The sequence below is a fragment of the Macrobrachium rosenbergii genome, chromosome 3 (genome assembly GCF_040412425.1).
Source record: "Macrobrachium rosenbergii isolate ZJJX-2024 chromosome 3, ASM4041242v1, whole genome shotgun sequence".
Classification (NCBI taxonomy): domain Eukaryota; kingdom Metazoa; phylum Arthropoda; class Malacostraca; order Decapoda; family Palaemonidae; genus Macrobrachium; species Macrobrachium rosenbergii.
Genome location: NC_089743.1, coordinates 87,087,304 through 87,103,427, shown reverse-complemented (window position 1 = coordinate 87,103,427; position 16,124 = coordinate 87,087,304). Strand labels below are relative to the sequence as shown.

At 36.3% G+C, this 16,124-nt stretch overlaps 2 protein-coding genes and 1 long non-coding RNA gene across 5 annotated transcripts in view; 1 reads left to right on the top strand and 2 right to left on the bottom strand.

Moving 5' to 3' along the window:
• Positions 1 to 831: 831 nt before the first annotated feature.
• Positions 832 to 4,399, bottom strand: LOC136826737 (uncharacterized). Its single transcript, XR_010849699.1, has 3 exons — positions 4,261 to 4,399; positions 2,025 to 2,174; positions 832 to 960 (listed from the first exon to the last, which is right to left on the bottom strand). It is a non-coding gene; the product is annotated as an uncharacterized lncRNA (long non-coding RNA).
• Positions 4,400 to 4,521: 122 nt separating this feature from the next.
• LOC136826699 (uncharacterized) overlaps positions 4,522 to 16,124 on the top strand; it is a 119,239-nt gene continuing 107,636 nt past the window's right edge. For 2 of the 3 annotated variants that reach the window (XM_067084085.1, XM_067084120.1), the window contains exon 1: positions 4,522 to 5,505. The gene's annotated coding sequence lies outside the window, so the exon portion shown is untranslated. The remainder of the gene's footprint in view (positions 5,506 to 16,124) is intronic. The other variant, XM_067084094.1, reaches the window with a different exon arrangement.
• Positions 10,599 to 14,862, bottom strand: LOC136828735 (uncharacterized). The gene is made up of 3 exons (XM_067086917.1): positions 14,377 to 14,862; positions 12,936 to 13,174; positions 10,599 to 10,814 (listed from the first exon to the last, which is right to left on the bottom strand). Exons 2-3 carry the CDS (start codon positions 13,165 to 13,167, stop codon positions 10,639 to 10,641), a joined length of 408 nt encoding a protein of 135 aa, XP_066943018.1. The 5' UTR covers positions 13,168 to 13,174; positions 14,377 to 14,862; the 3' UTR covers positions 10,599 to 10,638.

Genomic DNA, 16,124 nt, shown 5'->3' with positions numbered 1-16,124 from the left:
ATTTTAATATTTTGATATTTTAAATTTATGGAGTCTGCATGTGTAGATTCACAGGCATCTTAAATGAGCGATAACAGAAATAAAGTAATTACTAAGGTAATTTATATTTTGATCCAGCACATACACAATACATACCCTTTTCCATTATTATCCAAAACATTCAGACCAATGTACCCCTGAAACGTGCAGAAATGTACCCTGGGGTACATGTACTATTTAGGGAACCTGCTTTAGAACATTCCCCTTCATCTTGTGCAAAACTTAACAATTTGTTGGTTACGGCTGAAAACTCCAGTTGCCAGAATCGTATAGAAAGATGCAGACTGAAATGATTTCCTTCTCGACCTTTAATAATGACTCGTCAGGTTCATTTTGGATTTTTTAAAAATTTTTTTATTTTGGTCTACTGAGTCCTTCCTTGTGGAGTATTGATCTTTAAAATCTTGCGCCAGAGAAGTCGTCAGATTTTCATATTTTTCAAGTATCAAAAATAAATCTTCTAACTTGCATTTCTCATCAGCAGATAAGTCATTAGTTTGCCATAACAAAGGCTAATTTACTGGTTATGCTTTTTCAAAGTTTGGCAAAGTTCCTTTGAAACTCACATTTCTCTTCAGTTCTGATTCATATCATGCTCTTTAAAAAGGGTCTAAATAATACTTCCGCGCACATTTGAATCCTATCCATTCGTTCGCGTAAAATATGTTGTCCGGCCCCCGTTTTAAAGACTGGAGACATCTGCTTTAGTACATGGAACGCTGAGGTCAGTGCTGCTCACCTTTGGAAATATGGAACAATCAGGAAGGAAAACAAAGTTTATAAAACACCAGAGGAGTAGAAACATCTTCCCTCGACGTGTGTCATGTGAAAACTGCTGACGTCCAAAGAAGTTATGTGTGGAAATAGTGGCTTCACTGACGGTCTAGTGGCACATGAGGAGAGTAGTGACTAAAATGATACCTGTGCAAAAAATGTAATGTGACTATGTTTAACGGAAATTCTGAAGAGCTAGAAACAACTGCATTGTAATTAGTCCTGTTGGAAAGAAAACAGAAAATGAAGCATCAAACAAGGACAGATAAGGTGATTATTGAGCTTTAATAATAATTATTTCCAAAGTTAATATCTTGAAGGCAATGTCACGAAATCTCATTCCTAACATTTATGAGATCATCCTCTCATAGGGGGGAGAGTTCACTGCATAAAGCAAATGATGCTAAAAACTGAATATTAAAAAAGAACTTATTAGAAAAATTACTAGAATTGTCTTTTTAGCACAGTGTATAAGCCCCAGAGGTTAAATAACAATTAATTTTAAGACAGGTTCAACTGACAAAACGGGGTTCTGTGAATGCCGCTGATAAGCTGCTTATGGCATATGAGATACACTGAATTTGGCAAAACTGTTTTGTATGGACGTGCTGGATTAAGATGGGGTTTATCTTCTGAAAATTTTTCCCTCTACATCAAAATGGTCAGTTATAATTGGCATATTTGCTCAAACAAGCTCCACTTTTCAATGCGTCACCGGTTTGCCTGTCAGAATTGCAGTACTTGCCTCATACGACTTTCAGTGATTAAAAACCACTTCTCCTTAGTTCTTGAGTTCTAAGGATCTCTTTAAAACTTAATCCGTGGAAATTTTGCAGGCCTTCAAATTAAATATGCAATGATAAAATATGTTTATTTAACAGAGGAGCCTGACAACACTAACCGATTATAATGTGCAAACAATCTCCCTGCCTTCTTCTCAGGTATGAGTGTATTACATGAAACTAGAAGAAATGAAACAATCTGACACGTTGCAAAGATTGAAAAACAATCCGTAATTTTTACTTACTGTGACTATTGATGGGTAATGTTTTGAGAACATGCAGGATTATTCAGGTAAGTTTATTCTAACCTTACCTGAATCTTTTGTTATTCTTCTTCCTTATGACCTTACTGGGCCAGTAGGTCATTCATCTTGACAAGAGAAGGAGATTACCACTGGCAAAGGGACGTGTTCTTATCAAGGAACATACCTGTATCCTACGCGTTGAGGAGGTCTGTCTTGCACAGCGCAAAGAACAATTCGACTGCCTTTTGTTACAAGTTGAGCCCATCGTTTTGTGTTCTCCAAAATTTCTCTAGCAAAACACATTTTCTTCTGCTTTCAGTGCATCCCATGAAATCTGTAGGAAATCAGGATATCTTAATTAAGACTGCTGAATAAGGTCTCTTCTCTGCTACGTCACAATATTTTCGTTCAAACGGAGCAATTTAAAAATAAAGGGGAATATGTGTATCATAAAAGACATAATTACCTTCTTTCTGTAAGATGAGTAAGGACATAGAAAGAATAAGAAGCTGCTGTACGGTAAAGTAAAGGCACAAAGAAAAGTTACTGAGCATAAGGGGTCGACGGAGTGAGTATTTTGAGGATTTGTTGAATATTGAAGATAGAAAAGCAGCTCTGAATGATGGAAGAGTGGAAGGGAAACCAGTAAGTTTTAGAATGCCCTGGAAAGACACCAGGAGCTGATGAGATTCCAAGTGAGACGGCGAAAACCAGGACGTAGTGCATGTGTAATGGTTGTATTGCTGATGAACTGTAAATATTCCGATGACGAAGTCTGGACGCAGGGCTACAGGATATTCTGTTGATGTGGTCATTTTTGGTCAGAGACCTCTCTCTTGCGCTTGACAATGCTGACACTTACTCGCGCGGTTACTAAGTCTGTGATATGTCCCGTCATCAGAATATTTACAGTCCATCACAAATTTCTTTCATCTTTGTATACAAAGCTTGTTATATTATTCAGTCATTTTCTTTACAATACTAATTTCCACTTTAGGAAGAATCATATAAACGTTACTGTGTAGTTGATAAGACCAGTGCTCCTATCTCAATTATCAATATAACCATTACACATGCACTTACTGTTGGCGCCAATTCTCTGTGAAAGGGAGTGTGTGCAAGGTAGAAGTGAAACGGCACAGTGTTTGTAGGGTGATTCGACGTGCTGCTGATAAGCCTCTTGCGCGGGTGCATCAGGAACATGATTTTATTTTTCTGCAAGGAATTTCATCCACAGGTCAAAAGTTAAAGTATGAATGCCAATGACTGTGGTTTCTTCTTTAGTGGAGATGGCTTAATACCACTGACAACACTCAAACACAGACACACACACTATATATATATGTGTGTGTGTGTGTATAGCAGTACCTCAGCTTAACTGGTGCTTTACGGGTCTAGCTTCCTGATTGTAACCAAGTCTGCAAAGTACCAAAGACGCTGTGTTATATCCTGATCTTGAATATTTTCTAGATATCTTATAGCTAAAAGCAATTCATCATGTTCCTGTGCTTTAACATTCAGTTTAAAAGCTTTATTTAAAAATGTACTACATCTATAATGGTAGTATAGCAAAAAATCATGATAAGAATGTAATGATAAGCACAAGAAAGTCATAAGTTAGTCTGTAACTAATATATATATATATATATATATATATATATATATATATATATATAATAATATATATATATATATATATATATATATATAATACGATGGTGGGACCATAAAACTGTTCCTCATTTATTTATCTTTCAGATCAGCGTCTTTTAGTTTGAAAGGGCAAGGAAGCCGGGAAGTTAAGATGTTATATGACTATTAAAAAGTACATGTTTCAGGTGAATGTGACCAGTTAGATAACATATACTGTACTATACTACATTACATTGGCTAAATCGTCAAAGTGATCTTGTTGTTATGGGATTTCAAAGGAATCTGAAAATGTCACCATTCAATATTAGTAGTGACCTACGTGAGAAATCGGTTTGCCACAACACTCTCATGCCCTCCACTGAGAGCTGTCTTGGCAACATCAGCTTGGTTGCCATGACAGCTATTTGCGAAAAAACGGTATATCTGTCACTTCTTTGCTCTATTTTGCGTGTCTTTAAAGATTAAGAGCCAACTCAACTTCCGCAAGGTTCTTTTCTCCTAGTGGTACCTCAGATTTAATCTAATGAGGATATAGAATTCCCTAGTCTCTATACAAGGCAGAATTCACGCACTGACAACTGCCGTTTGAATATCGCTTTAAAAATTCGTTTCGTGTAACTTAGTCTTCGAACAACTGGTGATCCAATTAGAGGTTTTACTAAGTTAATGCCTTCGGAAACGTGGTTTCGAGCAATTTTCAGGAGCAACTGACTAACAAAGTTTAAGATAAGCAAGAAAAGGCATAATAAAATAAAATTAGAACGTACCAGATCATGTGGTAGAAGAGTATATAATTCGATAACGACAATGGTTCATCAACAAAGTGTCAGTTTCATTACAACTTCATTATGGCTTATCTTATAGTGTTTCCGAAGCTAGTTGCTTCCACTTCAACTCAGGTGAAATGTATTTTCTCTACCGAACAGCAGTGTTTCTGAATCATTTGGTCACGCTTAAAACGAAGTAGGCACTAGTAGTCAACACCATGGAGCAGTTTTCAAAATCAGTTCCTCAGTAATACAAAGATAGCACTTTATTGTTTGCCTGAAAACAGTGAAAACTGGTTCTTTCCTATCAGCAGCTCTTGCGAAATCAAGTACTTCTCCTTGAAACAAATAAGGATATAGCAGGCACTAATGGTGCACATGATTTTGATATACTAGACACTGTTGGTAAGTGCTCAAGTGGCAGCTATCATATTTCCTTAACGCGGAGATGCGCCGTAACCGTCTATTATCAGCAAAGGTGCCAGAGGTCGCTAGGAGTATTATTTTTGTCTGTAGCATATATGACTGGCGAAGAAATTGTTTATTTATCTATTTTGATTAAAAACTTAGAAATATATAATTCTCTGCGTGAATGCCAATGGTAAATTCACACAACAGTCAACTCTGTGGAACTCGAAATACAGTACAAACTTCCTAAGAAACAAGGTAGAACCGACTTAGAAGTGTTGATGCACCCACAGCCAGGATTAATAGCCTGTCCACAGCCTTCGATATGGTAGATCACGTCTCACTAAGTCACTAGTAAAATGATAGAGATAAAGCCAATGTGTAAGAAGATAAGGTGAGTTACACAGAAAAGTTGATTTGTCAATTCTCCCGCGCGTGACGTCACACTGTGTTCTCATCGGTTGCATGTGGCAACAGCTAGACGGGAGTTTTCACGAATTTATGACAATTCTTAAGGTTTTTGGAATTGAGTGCATTATTGCTGTGGTGATATGTGCTATTTTATGGATGCTGTAACACAGAAATAGACAATGTTGGAAGTGAAAAAGGAGTTGCAACTACCTTTTCCACAAAAGATCAAAATATGTAGGAAGTGGATGAGCATCTGCAGAAGAAGTGACCATATAAACACCAAAAACGCGAATGTGTTCGATCTATTTTCAACTAAGCGATTATGCAAGAAACCTCTGGCGTGAATTGCTTAACTACTGCCATGCAAATGCAAGAATACTGAAGGATGATGCCATACCGAACCAACGTTTACCGCTATTGATTCAGGTATTTAACATCTTTACTCTAGTAGTTTGGTTTAGTCTACCTGTTACGTTTAAAATTGTGGCTAAATATATTAACTATATAGGTTTATATCAATACTTCTATTCATTAAAGTGCATAAATATATCATCCGTTCGATTCCTCATGCAAGTAAACCATATTTGACTGGTTAAGAGTGATAAGTCGGTATGTCTGAACCTATGCATGAACAAAGTTGCAAAGAAGTAACTGTCCAGGGGGTATACTAGTCAACGAGACGCGGGCAATTTGTTGGAATTATGTTAATGTGCATGAAATGGGCCTATTATTTTTCGGGTAAACGAAGGGGACAGTTATTTTCGACATAGAGGAAGATAGACAGACTGAGAGGACAGCGTTTTGCATATCTGAATGAACCATTGGTTTAAAAGGATAATTCTAGCGATTGAAGAGCATATCCAGTAAGTAATGTCTTCCAATCGGTTCCTAATGCAAATAAACCCTGTTCACAGGTTAAGATTGACAAAATTGGAATTAGGCCTAGACCTATGTTTGTTGAAGAACCGCTCCAAAGAAAATACTAGTCAACTTTTGAAAGTGAGAGAGGGCAACAATTTATTAGCATTGTTTTCATGTGTAAAATAGCCAGTTATTTGTTTGGTAAGGAAGGGGAAGATTATGAGAGAGAGAGAGAGAGAGAGAGAGAGAGAGAGAGAGAGAGAGAGAGAGAGAGAGAGAGAGAGAGAGGAGGAGGGCTTTCTTGTATATGAGTAAGCCTATTTTTTATCAGTGGGTTAGGAAAATGAAAATGATAGTTATATTATATATATATATATATATATATATATATAATATATATATATATATATATATATATATATATATATATATATAATATATATATATATATATATATATAATATATATATATATACACAGTATAGTATTTACTATATTTTTTGTTTACATATGAATAGGCCTTTTGCATATATATATTCATATATGTAAGAAGTGTTAAATGATAAAATACACGTGTATATATATATATATATATATATATATATATATATATATATATATATATATATATATATATAACAACTTCTGCATATCTCATGAGAAACGTCTCCTACCTGTAACCGCAGCGACACTAAGAATGAGGAAGTCATGGGAAATTCAATGGAGAGAGAACCAGATTCTATGATAGAAAATGAGTAAGTTATTTGGGAGGATTCATAGCACATACGTTTAGGAATAAGTATCCACAGTTAGCTTCAGCTGATACAGATGGAACAAGTGAGGATTGGATCTTATATGTAAAGAGAAAATATTATATAGACCTTCTGTACAATCTCAAAAAGATCTGCGACCTAGGGAAGAGTTCTTCAAAACTTGCCATGGCGTTACGGCTGTATGCAGCCTTCATATTGCCAAGGACAAAAATGTTGATGTTCCGGAGGATATAATTAGTTATTTTTTATAGATACAGAATTTGTTTTAGAATGAAAATATTCAGCTTAAAAGGGAAGCAAACTCTGCAACGTAAAGGTGGTCAAAAAATGAAAAAAAATAGTTCAGCAATTTATAATAAACATTTGGAAGAATTAAGGCAGTAATAAGGGAGTTTTAAACGATATATAAATAAGATTTGTGTTATTTTCTTAAGTGCCTTTTCTTTTGGTTTCCATTTCCAATGTTCAGATTGTATTTTATATGTAAGTTTATGAATAAATAATTCTAATATCAACAAAAACAAAGTCCGTTTAAATGCTCGCTCCCAACCTAGCCATGTGATGTCACTATTCACCAACTGTATTATGGTCCGGGACCTTCCCTGAGGAAAGCGGGACGCCATATCTTAAAAAACTAACCATAGGATCTTCTTGAAAATAGTTTCAATATGTCTACTAAGCACAAAATAATTGTCCAATGATTGTTACGGCATGTCTAGTACAAGTTCGTTGGGGATTACAGTAAAAACAAACAAAAGACTGAGCGCTCACCCGTTCTCACTCGTCTGGCTGAACCATAATACTGTTGGGGAACGTATGCCTCCCGGCAGCCTGCCAGGGACCTCGCCTCATCATCTTCTTACATCTCGGATAAACCCTGCTGATATAATGATGGCAGATCAGTATCGAACTTTGGAACTTGAAAGGAAATAAAAATTATTATTATTATTATTATTATTATTATTATTATTATTATTCCGAAGATGAACCCTAGTCATATGGAACAAACCCACTGAGACCACTGACTTGAAATTCAGTCTCCCAAAGAATATGGTGTTCATTTGAAAGAAGCAACAGAAGGTAATAGGAAGTACAGAAAGGAGAGATCAGTCATTAGATAAGGAAAACTAAATTACTAAATAAAAAGATAAAAATGTAAGTAGATTTTAAAACTTAATCAGTAGTTGGGTTTTAGTGTCTCCACAATGAAGAGGGAGGGAGCGTTTATGTGGATTTCTTAAATATATTTGTTCTCTAATTTGCTGTTTCTATACTGATATATACCTGTATACTGAGGTTGATTGGAGTTGAGTTTGCGTCCAGCTGGGTCGGTCTCCCTTTTTATTCAAGTTGTATTTGATAGTACGATACAAAGAAATGCAAATGCCGATGTGTAATTTTGAGATGTGGAAAGTGAATAACCCGTGATACTAAAACTTAGTCTTACAGTGAATGTAGTTAAAACTAAGTGTATAATATTTTCATTATCTGTAAACAAAAAAACCTTCTGGGGATCTCAGATTGAAATTAAGTAGCTACGAGTATAAGGAGAGTTAAGTATACGCCAGTTTTGCCAGACCACTGGCTGGTTAACAGCTCCTGGAGCTGGGCGAAAGAATTAGACTTATTTAACGTGGCTTCAAGAACCAGTGTTAGTTACTCAGCAAGGAACTACAGCTTATTGTGGAATCGAACCATTATGGCGAAATTAACTTCCATCGCAGAGTCGAACTCTTCGTTGGGCCTATCGAGGCCTAAGGGCCACAACTCTACCGACTCGTCAGGAAAAACTTTTCGGTATAAGGATATTGGCTATACGATTGAGAGCAACCTTAGTGGCGTGTATTATGTAGAAATAAGCGTTGAAGGATTGACTTCAATTACTAATGCTTTGCCTAAAAATTTGAAGCATGTCGATGAAGAAACCTTTCTATTTTTTTGTTTAAAATTCAGATTGTAAATCTACGTTACGGCTTGAACTTTCTGAATTTGAGTTTTACCTTTGGTCGTTGCCTCTTTAATACCTAATAATAGAAGTAGATTATTAAGGGCGGGGCGGGCGTTGTGCCGGCACACGCAGCAATCATATTACAGCTAATAAATGAAGAGGTTTTCTTTCTTTCGTTTTTTCTTTGAGGCATCACGTTGCTTATTTCAAAATTTCTAGGACTATAGAGAGAGAGAGAGAGAGAGAGAGAGAGAGAGAGAGAGAGAGAGAGTATGCAGGGATTTCTCATTAAACACACTGATCGTATATTTGGAAACTTTTTTTTAATAGTGAGCTATCCGAGTATGACAAATGTATCAATGTATCTCGAATTTCTAGGGTACAAAGACATGAACTTATATAAAAAAAAATGTCGTGTTCATCTTGTACGAATTACCATTCTTTGTTTGCTGAAATGTTATTCTTTAAACTAAAAAAGTTGACAACGCATTTATTTATATTTTAAAAATGTTATAGTGTCGTTAACTTACTTCTTTATTTGAAAGATTGTTTATGCTTAGATGGGCAGAGAGTGAAATTTTTCGCCAACGTAACATGTACTTTTAATATGCCAGTCATTGCATATATTTGCAGTTTTCAGTGTCGTATTTAATTTCTTTAATGCACATTTGTGTTGTCCATGATTGTTGCTTTTGCAGAACACGGAGAGAAATCATTGTGAATTCAGAGTGAAACTAAGCTTTAGACGAATGTTTTACATGGAAAATGTATATTTCCTTTTGTTCATATTGTATGGGATACATATGTGAGTAATTTCAAGATAAAGGCTACTGATTTTTGGTAGACTGATACACTCTGAGATATAGGCCTATGCATTAGTATGTTCTTAAACATCTCTGTTTGAATGTGAGCACGCATTCATGCAAGCTGATTGTTTACGCGTACTTGTAAGGGAAATAAGTCGATGTACTGTATGTATGAACGCATGAGCTAAATCAGTCTTATGTAAGGATATGACAATATGCTCGCGTGGAGGAGTTTTGTCACAGAGGATCGATTAATGTATTTAGTAAGTACTCTCAAGCTCCATATTTTGAATATTCATAAAGAAAGGGAAGCGATTCAGTATGATGGTATGTGTGGTGTCAAAGGCCAACTTGGTCAACAAAAATGTTCTTGATCAACAGAATGTCACCCTAGAATAAGTAACTATCGTCAGTTTACAGAACAACAGGCAATTCTGGCTATTGTTGCCCGACGTGAACACAAACACCAATTCTCAACTGGAAGACATCGACCTGAGTCACTCCGGTTTTGGACCTTGCAGAGGATTTTGTGGCAGTCGAGCATTCTTCTTGATTTTCTGTCTAGGAATTGCTGCCCTGTTTTCCAAAGCTCTGGTTATGCAGAGGCTTGTGATGCCAAGATCATAACCTGGCCACTGAGGCACAAATCTTGAGCTTTAATGAAGTATTCTCTCACTCGTGGTAAATGTTAGTTTGGTCACCCCATCTGTTTTACTGTCTAGTCAAGGGAGCGAAGCCTCAGATATTCTATGCCAAACATTAACTCTGCAAACATTCCTTTTCTCTCGACATTTCCAAAAACCCAATGGTGCCCCTTTCAAGTTTACCTCAGATTTTCTTTTTACACTGCTTAGGAACTAAAAAACGAGTACTTCAATCGTATGGTCTTATCCTATTTGTTCATTTAGAACAAAGGCATCGAATCATGACAAACTGACATAGGCCTATACCATGTGTTGGCTATCTGGATGTTTTGTGTGACAAAGCTGCATTTTCTAACCAGGTGATGGGATGACAGTTATGAAACTGGAACATGATGATTTCTTGAAACCTACGGAAGCAGTGTTGTTAGATTTGAATCTTTGTGACCAGACAAAGCGTTAAAAACTCTGGGGATAAATAAACTCAAAATAAAAAATAGTAATCTCTTATTTAAAAATAGGCTTTAGAACTAGGCACATGGGTTGCCCCCACTAAAAATGGGCTTCTGAAGAGTCGTTTGGACTTTGCAGGCTTGTTCGGGATACTGCTCCTTCATGGTATCCAACACGTACTGGACACGTTCTCTCTCACATGGGTTACATCCATTACAGATGTCTTGTCCCGGAATGAGGTCAACCAGAAAATCTGAAGGGGAAGGGGAAATTGCGCCAAATAACATGTGTTGTAATGTTATCCTTGTGTCAGAATTATCTAGAATTCCTCAACTATACCTACATCACTGTCAAAAAAAGGGAATGTTAATACTAACAGATATATACAAATATTATAAATTAATGCTCTCCTCTGCCATTTTAAGTTCTCAGAACTGAAGTCATTCTGCTTCATGATATTAGCAGAAAAAAAGTAACCAGTTAAATAACTCCTAGAAAACTAGTCTTTCTACTAAATGAGCATTGTGTACCAAGACCTACTTCTCTACTTATGTCTAGGGCTCACAAACTCCATATTTTGCAAGCGGTGATACTCTTAGGCCTAAATCTACTTACATCCCAGATACAAATGAGTAACACAGTCTTAAACCCACTTCTGTACTTATGTCTAGAGTACACAAACTCCATCTTTTGCCAGTGGTTATCAACTTGAGCCTAAATCTGCTTACATTTGAGACATAAGTAACATAGTCTCAGATCCACTTCTGTACTTATGCCTAGGACACACAAACCTCATCTTTTACCAGAGGTTATCAACTTGAGCCAAAATCTACTTACATTCCAGACATTAATGGGTAACACAGCCTCAAACCCACTTCTGTACTTATGTCTAGAGCACACAAACTCCATCTTTTGCCAGATGTTATCAACTTGAGTCTAAATCTACTTACGTCACAGATACAAATGAGTAACACAGTCTCAAACCCACTTCTGTACTTATACCTAGGGCACACAAACTGCATCTTTTGCCAGAGGTTATCAACTTGAGCCAAAATCTACTTACATCCCAGATACAAATGAGTAACACAGTCTCAAACCCACTTCTGTACTTATGTCTAGGGCACAGTACTTATGCCTAGGGCACACAAACTGCATCTTTTGCCAGAGGTTATCAATTTGAGCCTAAATCTACTTACATCCCAGATACAAATGAGTAACACAGTCTCAAACCCACTTCTGTACTTATGTCTAGGGCACACAAACTGCATCTTTTGCCAGAGGTTATCAATTTGAGCCTAAATCTACTTACATCCCAGATACCAATGAGTAACACAGTCTCAAACCCACTTCTGTACTTATGTCTAGGGCACACAAACCCCATCTTTTGCCAGAGGCTATCAACTTGAGCCTAAATCTACTTACATCCCAGATACAAATGAGTAACACAGTCTCAAACCTACTTCTGTACTTATGCCTAGGGCACACAAACTGCATCTTTTGCCAGAGGTTATCAGTTTGAGCCTAAATCTACTTACATCCCAGATACAAATGAGTAACACAGTCTCAAACCCACTTCTGTACTTATGTCTAGGGCACACAAACTCCATCTGTTGCCAGAGGTTATCAATTTGAGCCTAAATCTACTTACATCCCAGATACCAATGAGTAAAACAGTCTCAAACCCACTTCTGTACTTATGTCTAGGGCACACAAACTGCATCTTTTGCCAGAGGCTATCAACTTGAGCCTAAATCTACTTACATTCCAGATACAAATGAGTAACACAGTCTCAAACCTACTTCTGTACTTATGCCTAGGGCACACAAACTGTATCTTTTGCCAGAGGTTATCAACTTGAGCCTAAATCTACTTACATCCCAGACAGAAATGAGTGACACAGTCTCAAACCCACTTCTGTACTTATGCCTAGGGCACACAAACTGCATCTTTTGCCAGAGGCTTTCAACTTGAGCCTAAATCTACTTACATCCCAGATACAAATGAGTAACACAGTCTCAAACTTACTTCTGTACTTATGCCTAGGGCACACAAACTGTATCTTTTGCCAGAGGTTATCAACTTGAGCCTAAATCTACTTACATCCCAGATACCAATGAGTAACACAGTCTCAAACCCACTTCTGTACTTATGTCTAGGGCACACAAACTGTATCTTTTGCCAGAGGTTATCAACTTGAGCCTAAATCTACCTACATCCCAGATACAAATGAGTAACAGTCTCAGAACCACTTCTGTACTTACGTCAAGGGTACACAAACTGCATCTTTTGCCAGAGGTTATCAACTTGAGCCTAAATTTACTTACATCCCAGACAGAAATGAGTAACACAGTCTCAAACCCACTTCAGTACTTACGTCTAAGAGCAGCCCCGACTCTGTCACAGGTGCCACCGGTGACACAGTTCGTGTAGAAGGTGACAGTGTTGTTGTTGTTCATGTTGTTGTACATTTCTCTCAGGGAAATGGAGGTCAGAGGTTGTCTCAGCAACTGGATGGCTTTCGGCACCTCCTTCGTCTGCCGAATTTGCCTCGCGTCGATGGCACCCACGATGACCATGAAAATGACCACGGCAAATCGACCCTGCATCTTTGACCTGTTGAGTGTGTTCGTCAGATTTGCTTATTTTGAATGAATTCAAATTGCTCTAGAGGCTATGAATTGGACATGATGAAATTAGGAAAAGAACAAGTCATTCGTTACACAAAACTTGATCAGTCGTGATGTTTGGTTTGACTCCCATTTGAAGAAATTTAGAAGCAAATGATAATTATCTTTCAACCTCGTAATGTTCATCAGTTAGGTTATGAAGAAGTGCAGGAAAGAGAAACGGCAAATCGTTCGAGTAACGCAAGAGTTGATCTGTCATAACTACATGGTTTGACTCCTGTTTGAAGAAATTGAAGAGTAAACAATAAAACTCAATCCACCTTTTAATGTTCACCAGTTAGGTTTCAATATCGGGACTTCCCCCTTTGAGGAAACTTGGAAATACAGTTTATAATACTGTTAGAACTGTACTTCAATTTGCTTTTAACTGAAGGTTCATCAGTTAGAAGAGAAAAGTTTGTTTCCGCCGGATGAAATATAAGAGTATTTTAACAGTTTTAGTGGAAATCACTGTAGAGACTGAAAAAACCTTATCCATGTGTATTCAAGTAAGTTAATCGTCTTTTCTTAGTTTAGCTATACTGCCATTTCTACCTTTATTTTCTCAGTAATTTTGGAAGTCCGAAAGCTTCTATGACTTGATGAAAAGGTTTTCTATCTCTATTGGAACAGGCAGAGGCTTACTCCGTATTATTTTACAAAAGAGATTTTGTATTTTGCTTCAGTTGATTTTCGAAATTCAGACGTTGTGCTTGGTAAATGATTCATTAGCATATAATTCAGTTCATAATCAAATCATGACATCAATGATGAGCACGGTTTTAATAATATATACTGATCGTTTACCTGAACATTAATTTAACTGTTTAGCTGTCTCAGGTTACGGAAGGAAGTAAGAATGATATACACTCAAGGCCGTACCCAAAGCATGAAGGGGCTACCCCCCCCCGACCAACACACACACCGCAAGTCCGGAAGAATGATAGTAAAAAAAAAAAAAAAAAAACTGAGTGAATCTTCTAACGTAAACAGAAAGAGTTCCCTTTCTTATTCTCTTAATAAAACAGCATAATGTCTACCTGGTTATCCACAGATTATTGTGTTTTGTTATTAAAAACACAACGCACGGCTCTGAATGCACTGGTACGAGAACGAAAGTAAAGTCGAAACTTGTATATAATCACTCACCGGGGATTCCAAAGCAGTATCAGACTTTACAAAATCTCTAAGATTCTTCGACTTCCTCACTGGATGCACTGCATCATTCCTCACAAGGACCCAGGTTTATATAGCGCCGAAGTCTTTCAATAAAACGAAGAAAAAATGAACGTGAACGCTGCGCTGAAAACGGATTCTGACTCCGGACGCTAGACCAAGGTCAGCAGCGGCGTTCTCCAACTGTGTACCTCCCCTTCCCCCCACCCAGAGAGCGAGTCCCAAATGTCATGGTTCAGTGGCTGTTGTTACCGAAGGCACGTTTCAGTCGCCTGGTAGACCTCGTTTTTTCTTGTCAGCGGGACAGGCGAAAAAATGGCCTTTTTTTGTCTTTTTTTTTTTATCTCAGCTCAGGAGAAAACAAGCTAATGGCAATGAGAGAAGAAAGGTTAGGGTGGTAGACTTCAGAACAGTTTCCTGAAGGGGAGAAATCCCTAGGAGTTAGGGAAACCTGAAGCATTTCGAGAATTCTAATGCTTATGTAGTTGATTTAAAGGGAAAATGAATCATGTGTTCATTTCCATATATATATATATATGTGTATATATATATATAATATATATATATATATATATATATATATATATAGCCTATATATATATATATATATATATATATATATAATATATGAAATTAGATGCAAAAAATCATGGTTAAAGCCTTATTTAGGTTGGGCCCACCAACCTCAATTCCCTTCTCTACCCTGATTGCGATCCTCCATAACTGACTTACTCTCAGGTACAGAATTCACTGCAAAGGTGAACGGAAGCACTATAGAATTTAATCTTGTTTGCGTAAAACTCTCCCCCTCTGCCTGGTGCACAAACCAGAGTCCTCTCATTGGTTAGGCGAACGTCATAACCACTGTAACGTAAGTTCCAGTAACATATTTCTGATTTCCTAGAAATTGGAAATGTTCTTAAGTTATATATATATAAATAAATAAAACGTCCTTTAGAAAATAATCGTCCTTTAAAAAATCACGATCGTGTGAGGAACTATATGTATTGTATATATATATATATATATATATATATATATATATATATATATATATATATATATATATATATATATATATATATATATATATATATATATATATATGAATTTTATCACATCACCGTGATTCACATACAAGCATTAAGCTACAAATGTCGTTTAATATTCAATTCACTCTACCTCTGAAATAATATATGTATATGTATGTAAACCAAAGGGGATTTGTAGCCGAGAGTCGGGACCTACTTATATACCTCTCTTAACAGCCGAATAGGCTAAGGCGTCACTGGACATCGCGAGTTTGCGTGTTCGGTGGTTCGAGCCGATGCGGCGACGAATTCACCTTCGGTTTACATATATATACAAATATTATTTCAGAGGTAGAGCGAATTGGATATTAAGCGACATCTGTAGCTTAATGCTTATATATATATATATATATATATATATATATATATATATATATATATATATATATATATATATACTCGTATATATATATATATATATATATATACACCAACGATCCCATATAGAAATGGGCAAAGCTGAAGACAAACAAGATATATATATATATATATATATATATATATATATATATATATATCATATATATATATATATATATATATATATATATATATATATATATATATATATATATATATATATATATATATAATTTTAATTAGCGAAATACATTGTAGTGATGTAGTGCT

Bases quoted from the DNA above. Each gene is read 5' to 3' on its own strand.
- LOC136828735 (XM_067086917.1), bottom strand. From the start codon at position 13,167: ATGCAGGGTCGATTTGCCGTGGTCATTTTCATGGTCATCGTGGGTGCC. The intron at 10,815-12,935 runs GTAAGTACTGAA...CTTCCCCTTCAG, and splicing joins AGTCGGGGCTGCTCTTAGAC to ATTTTCTGGTTGACCTCATT.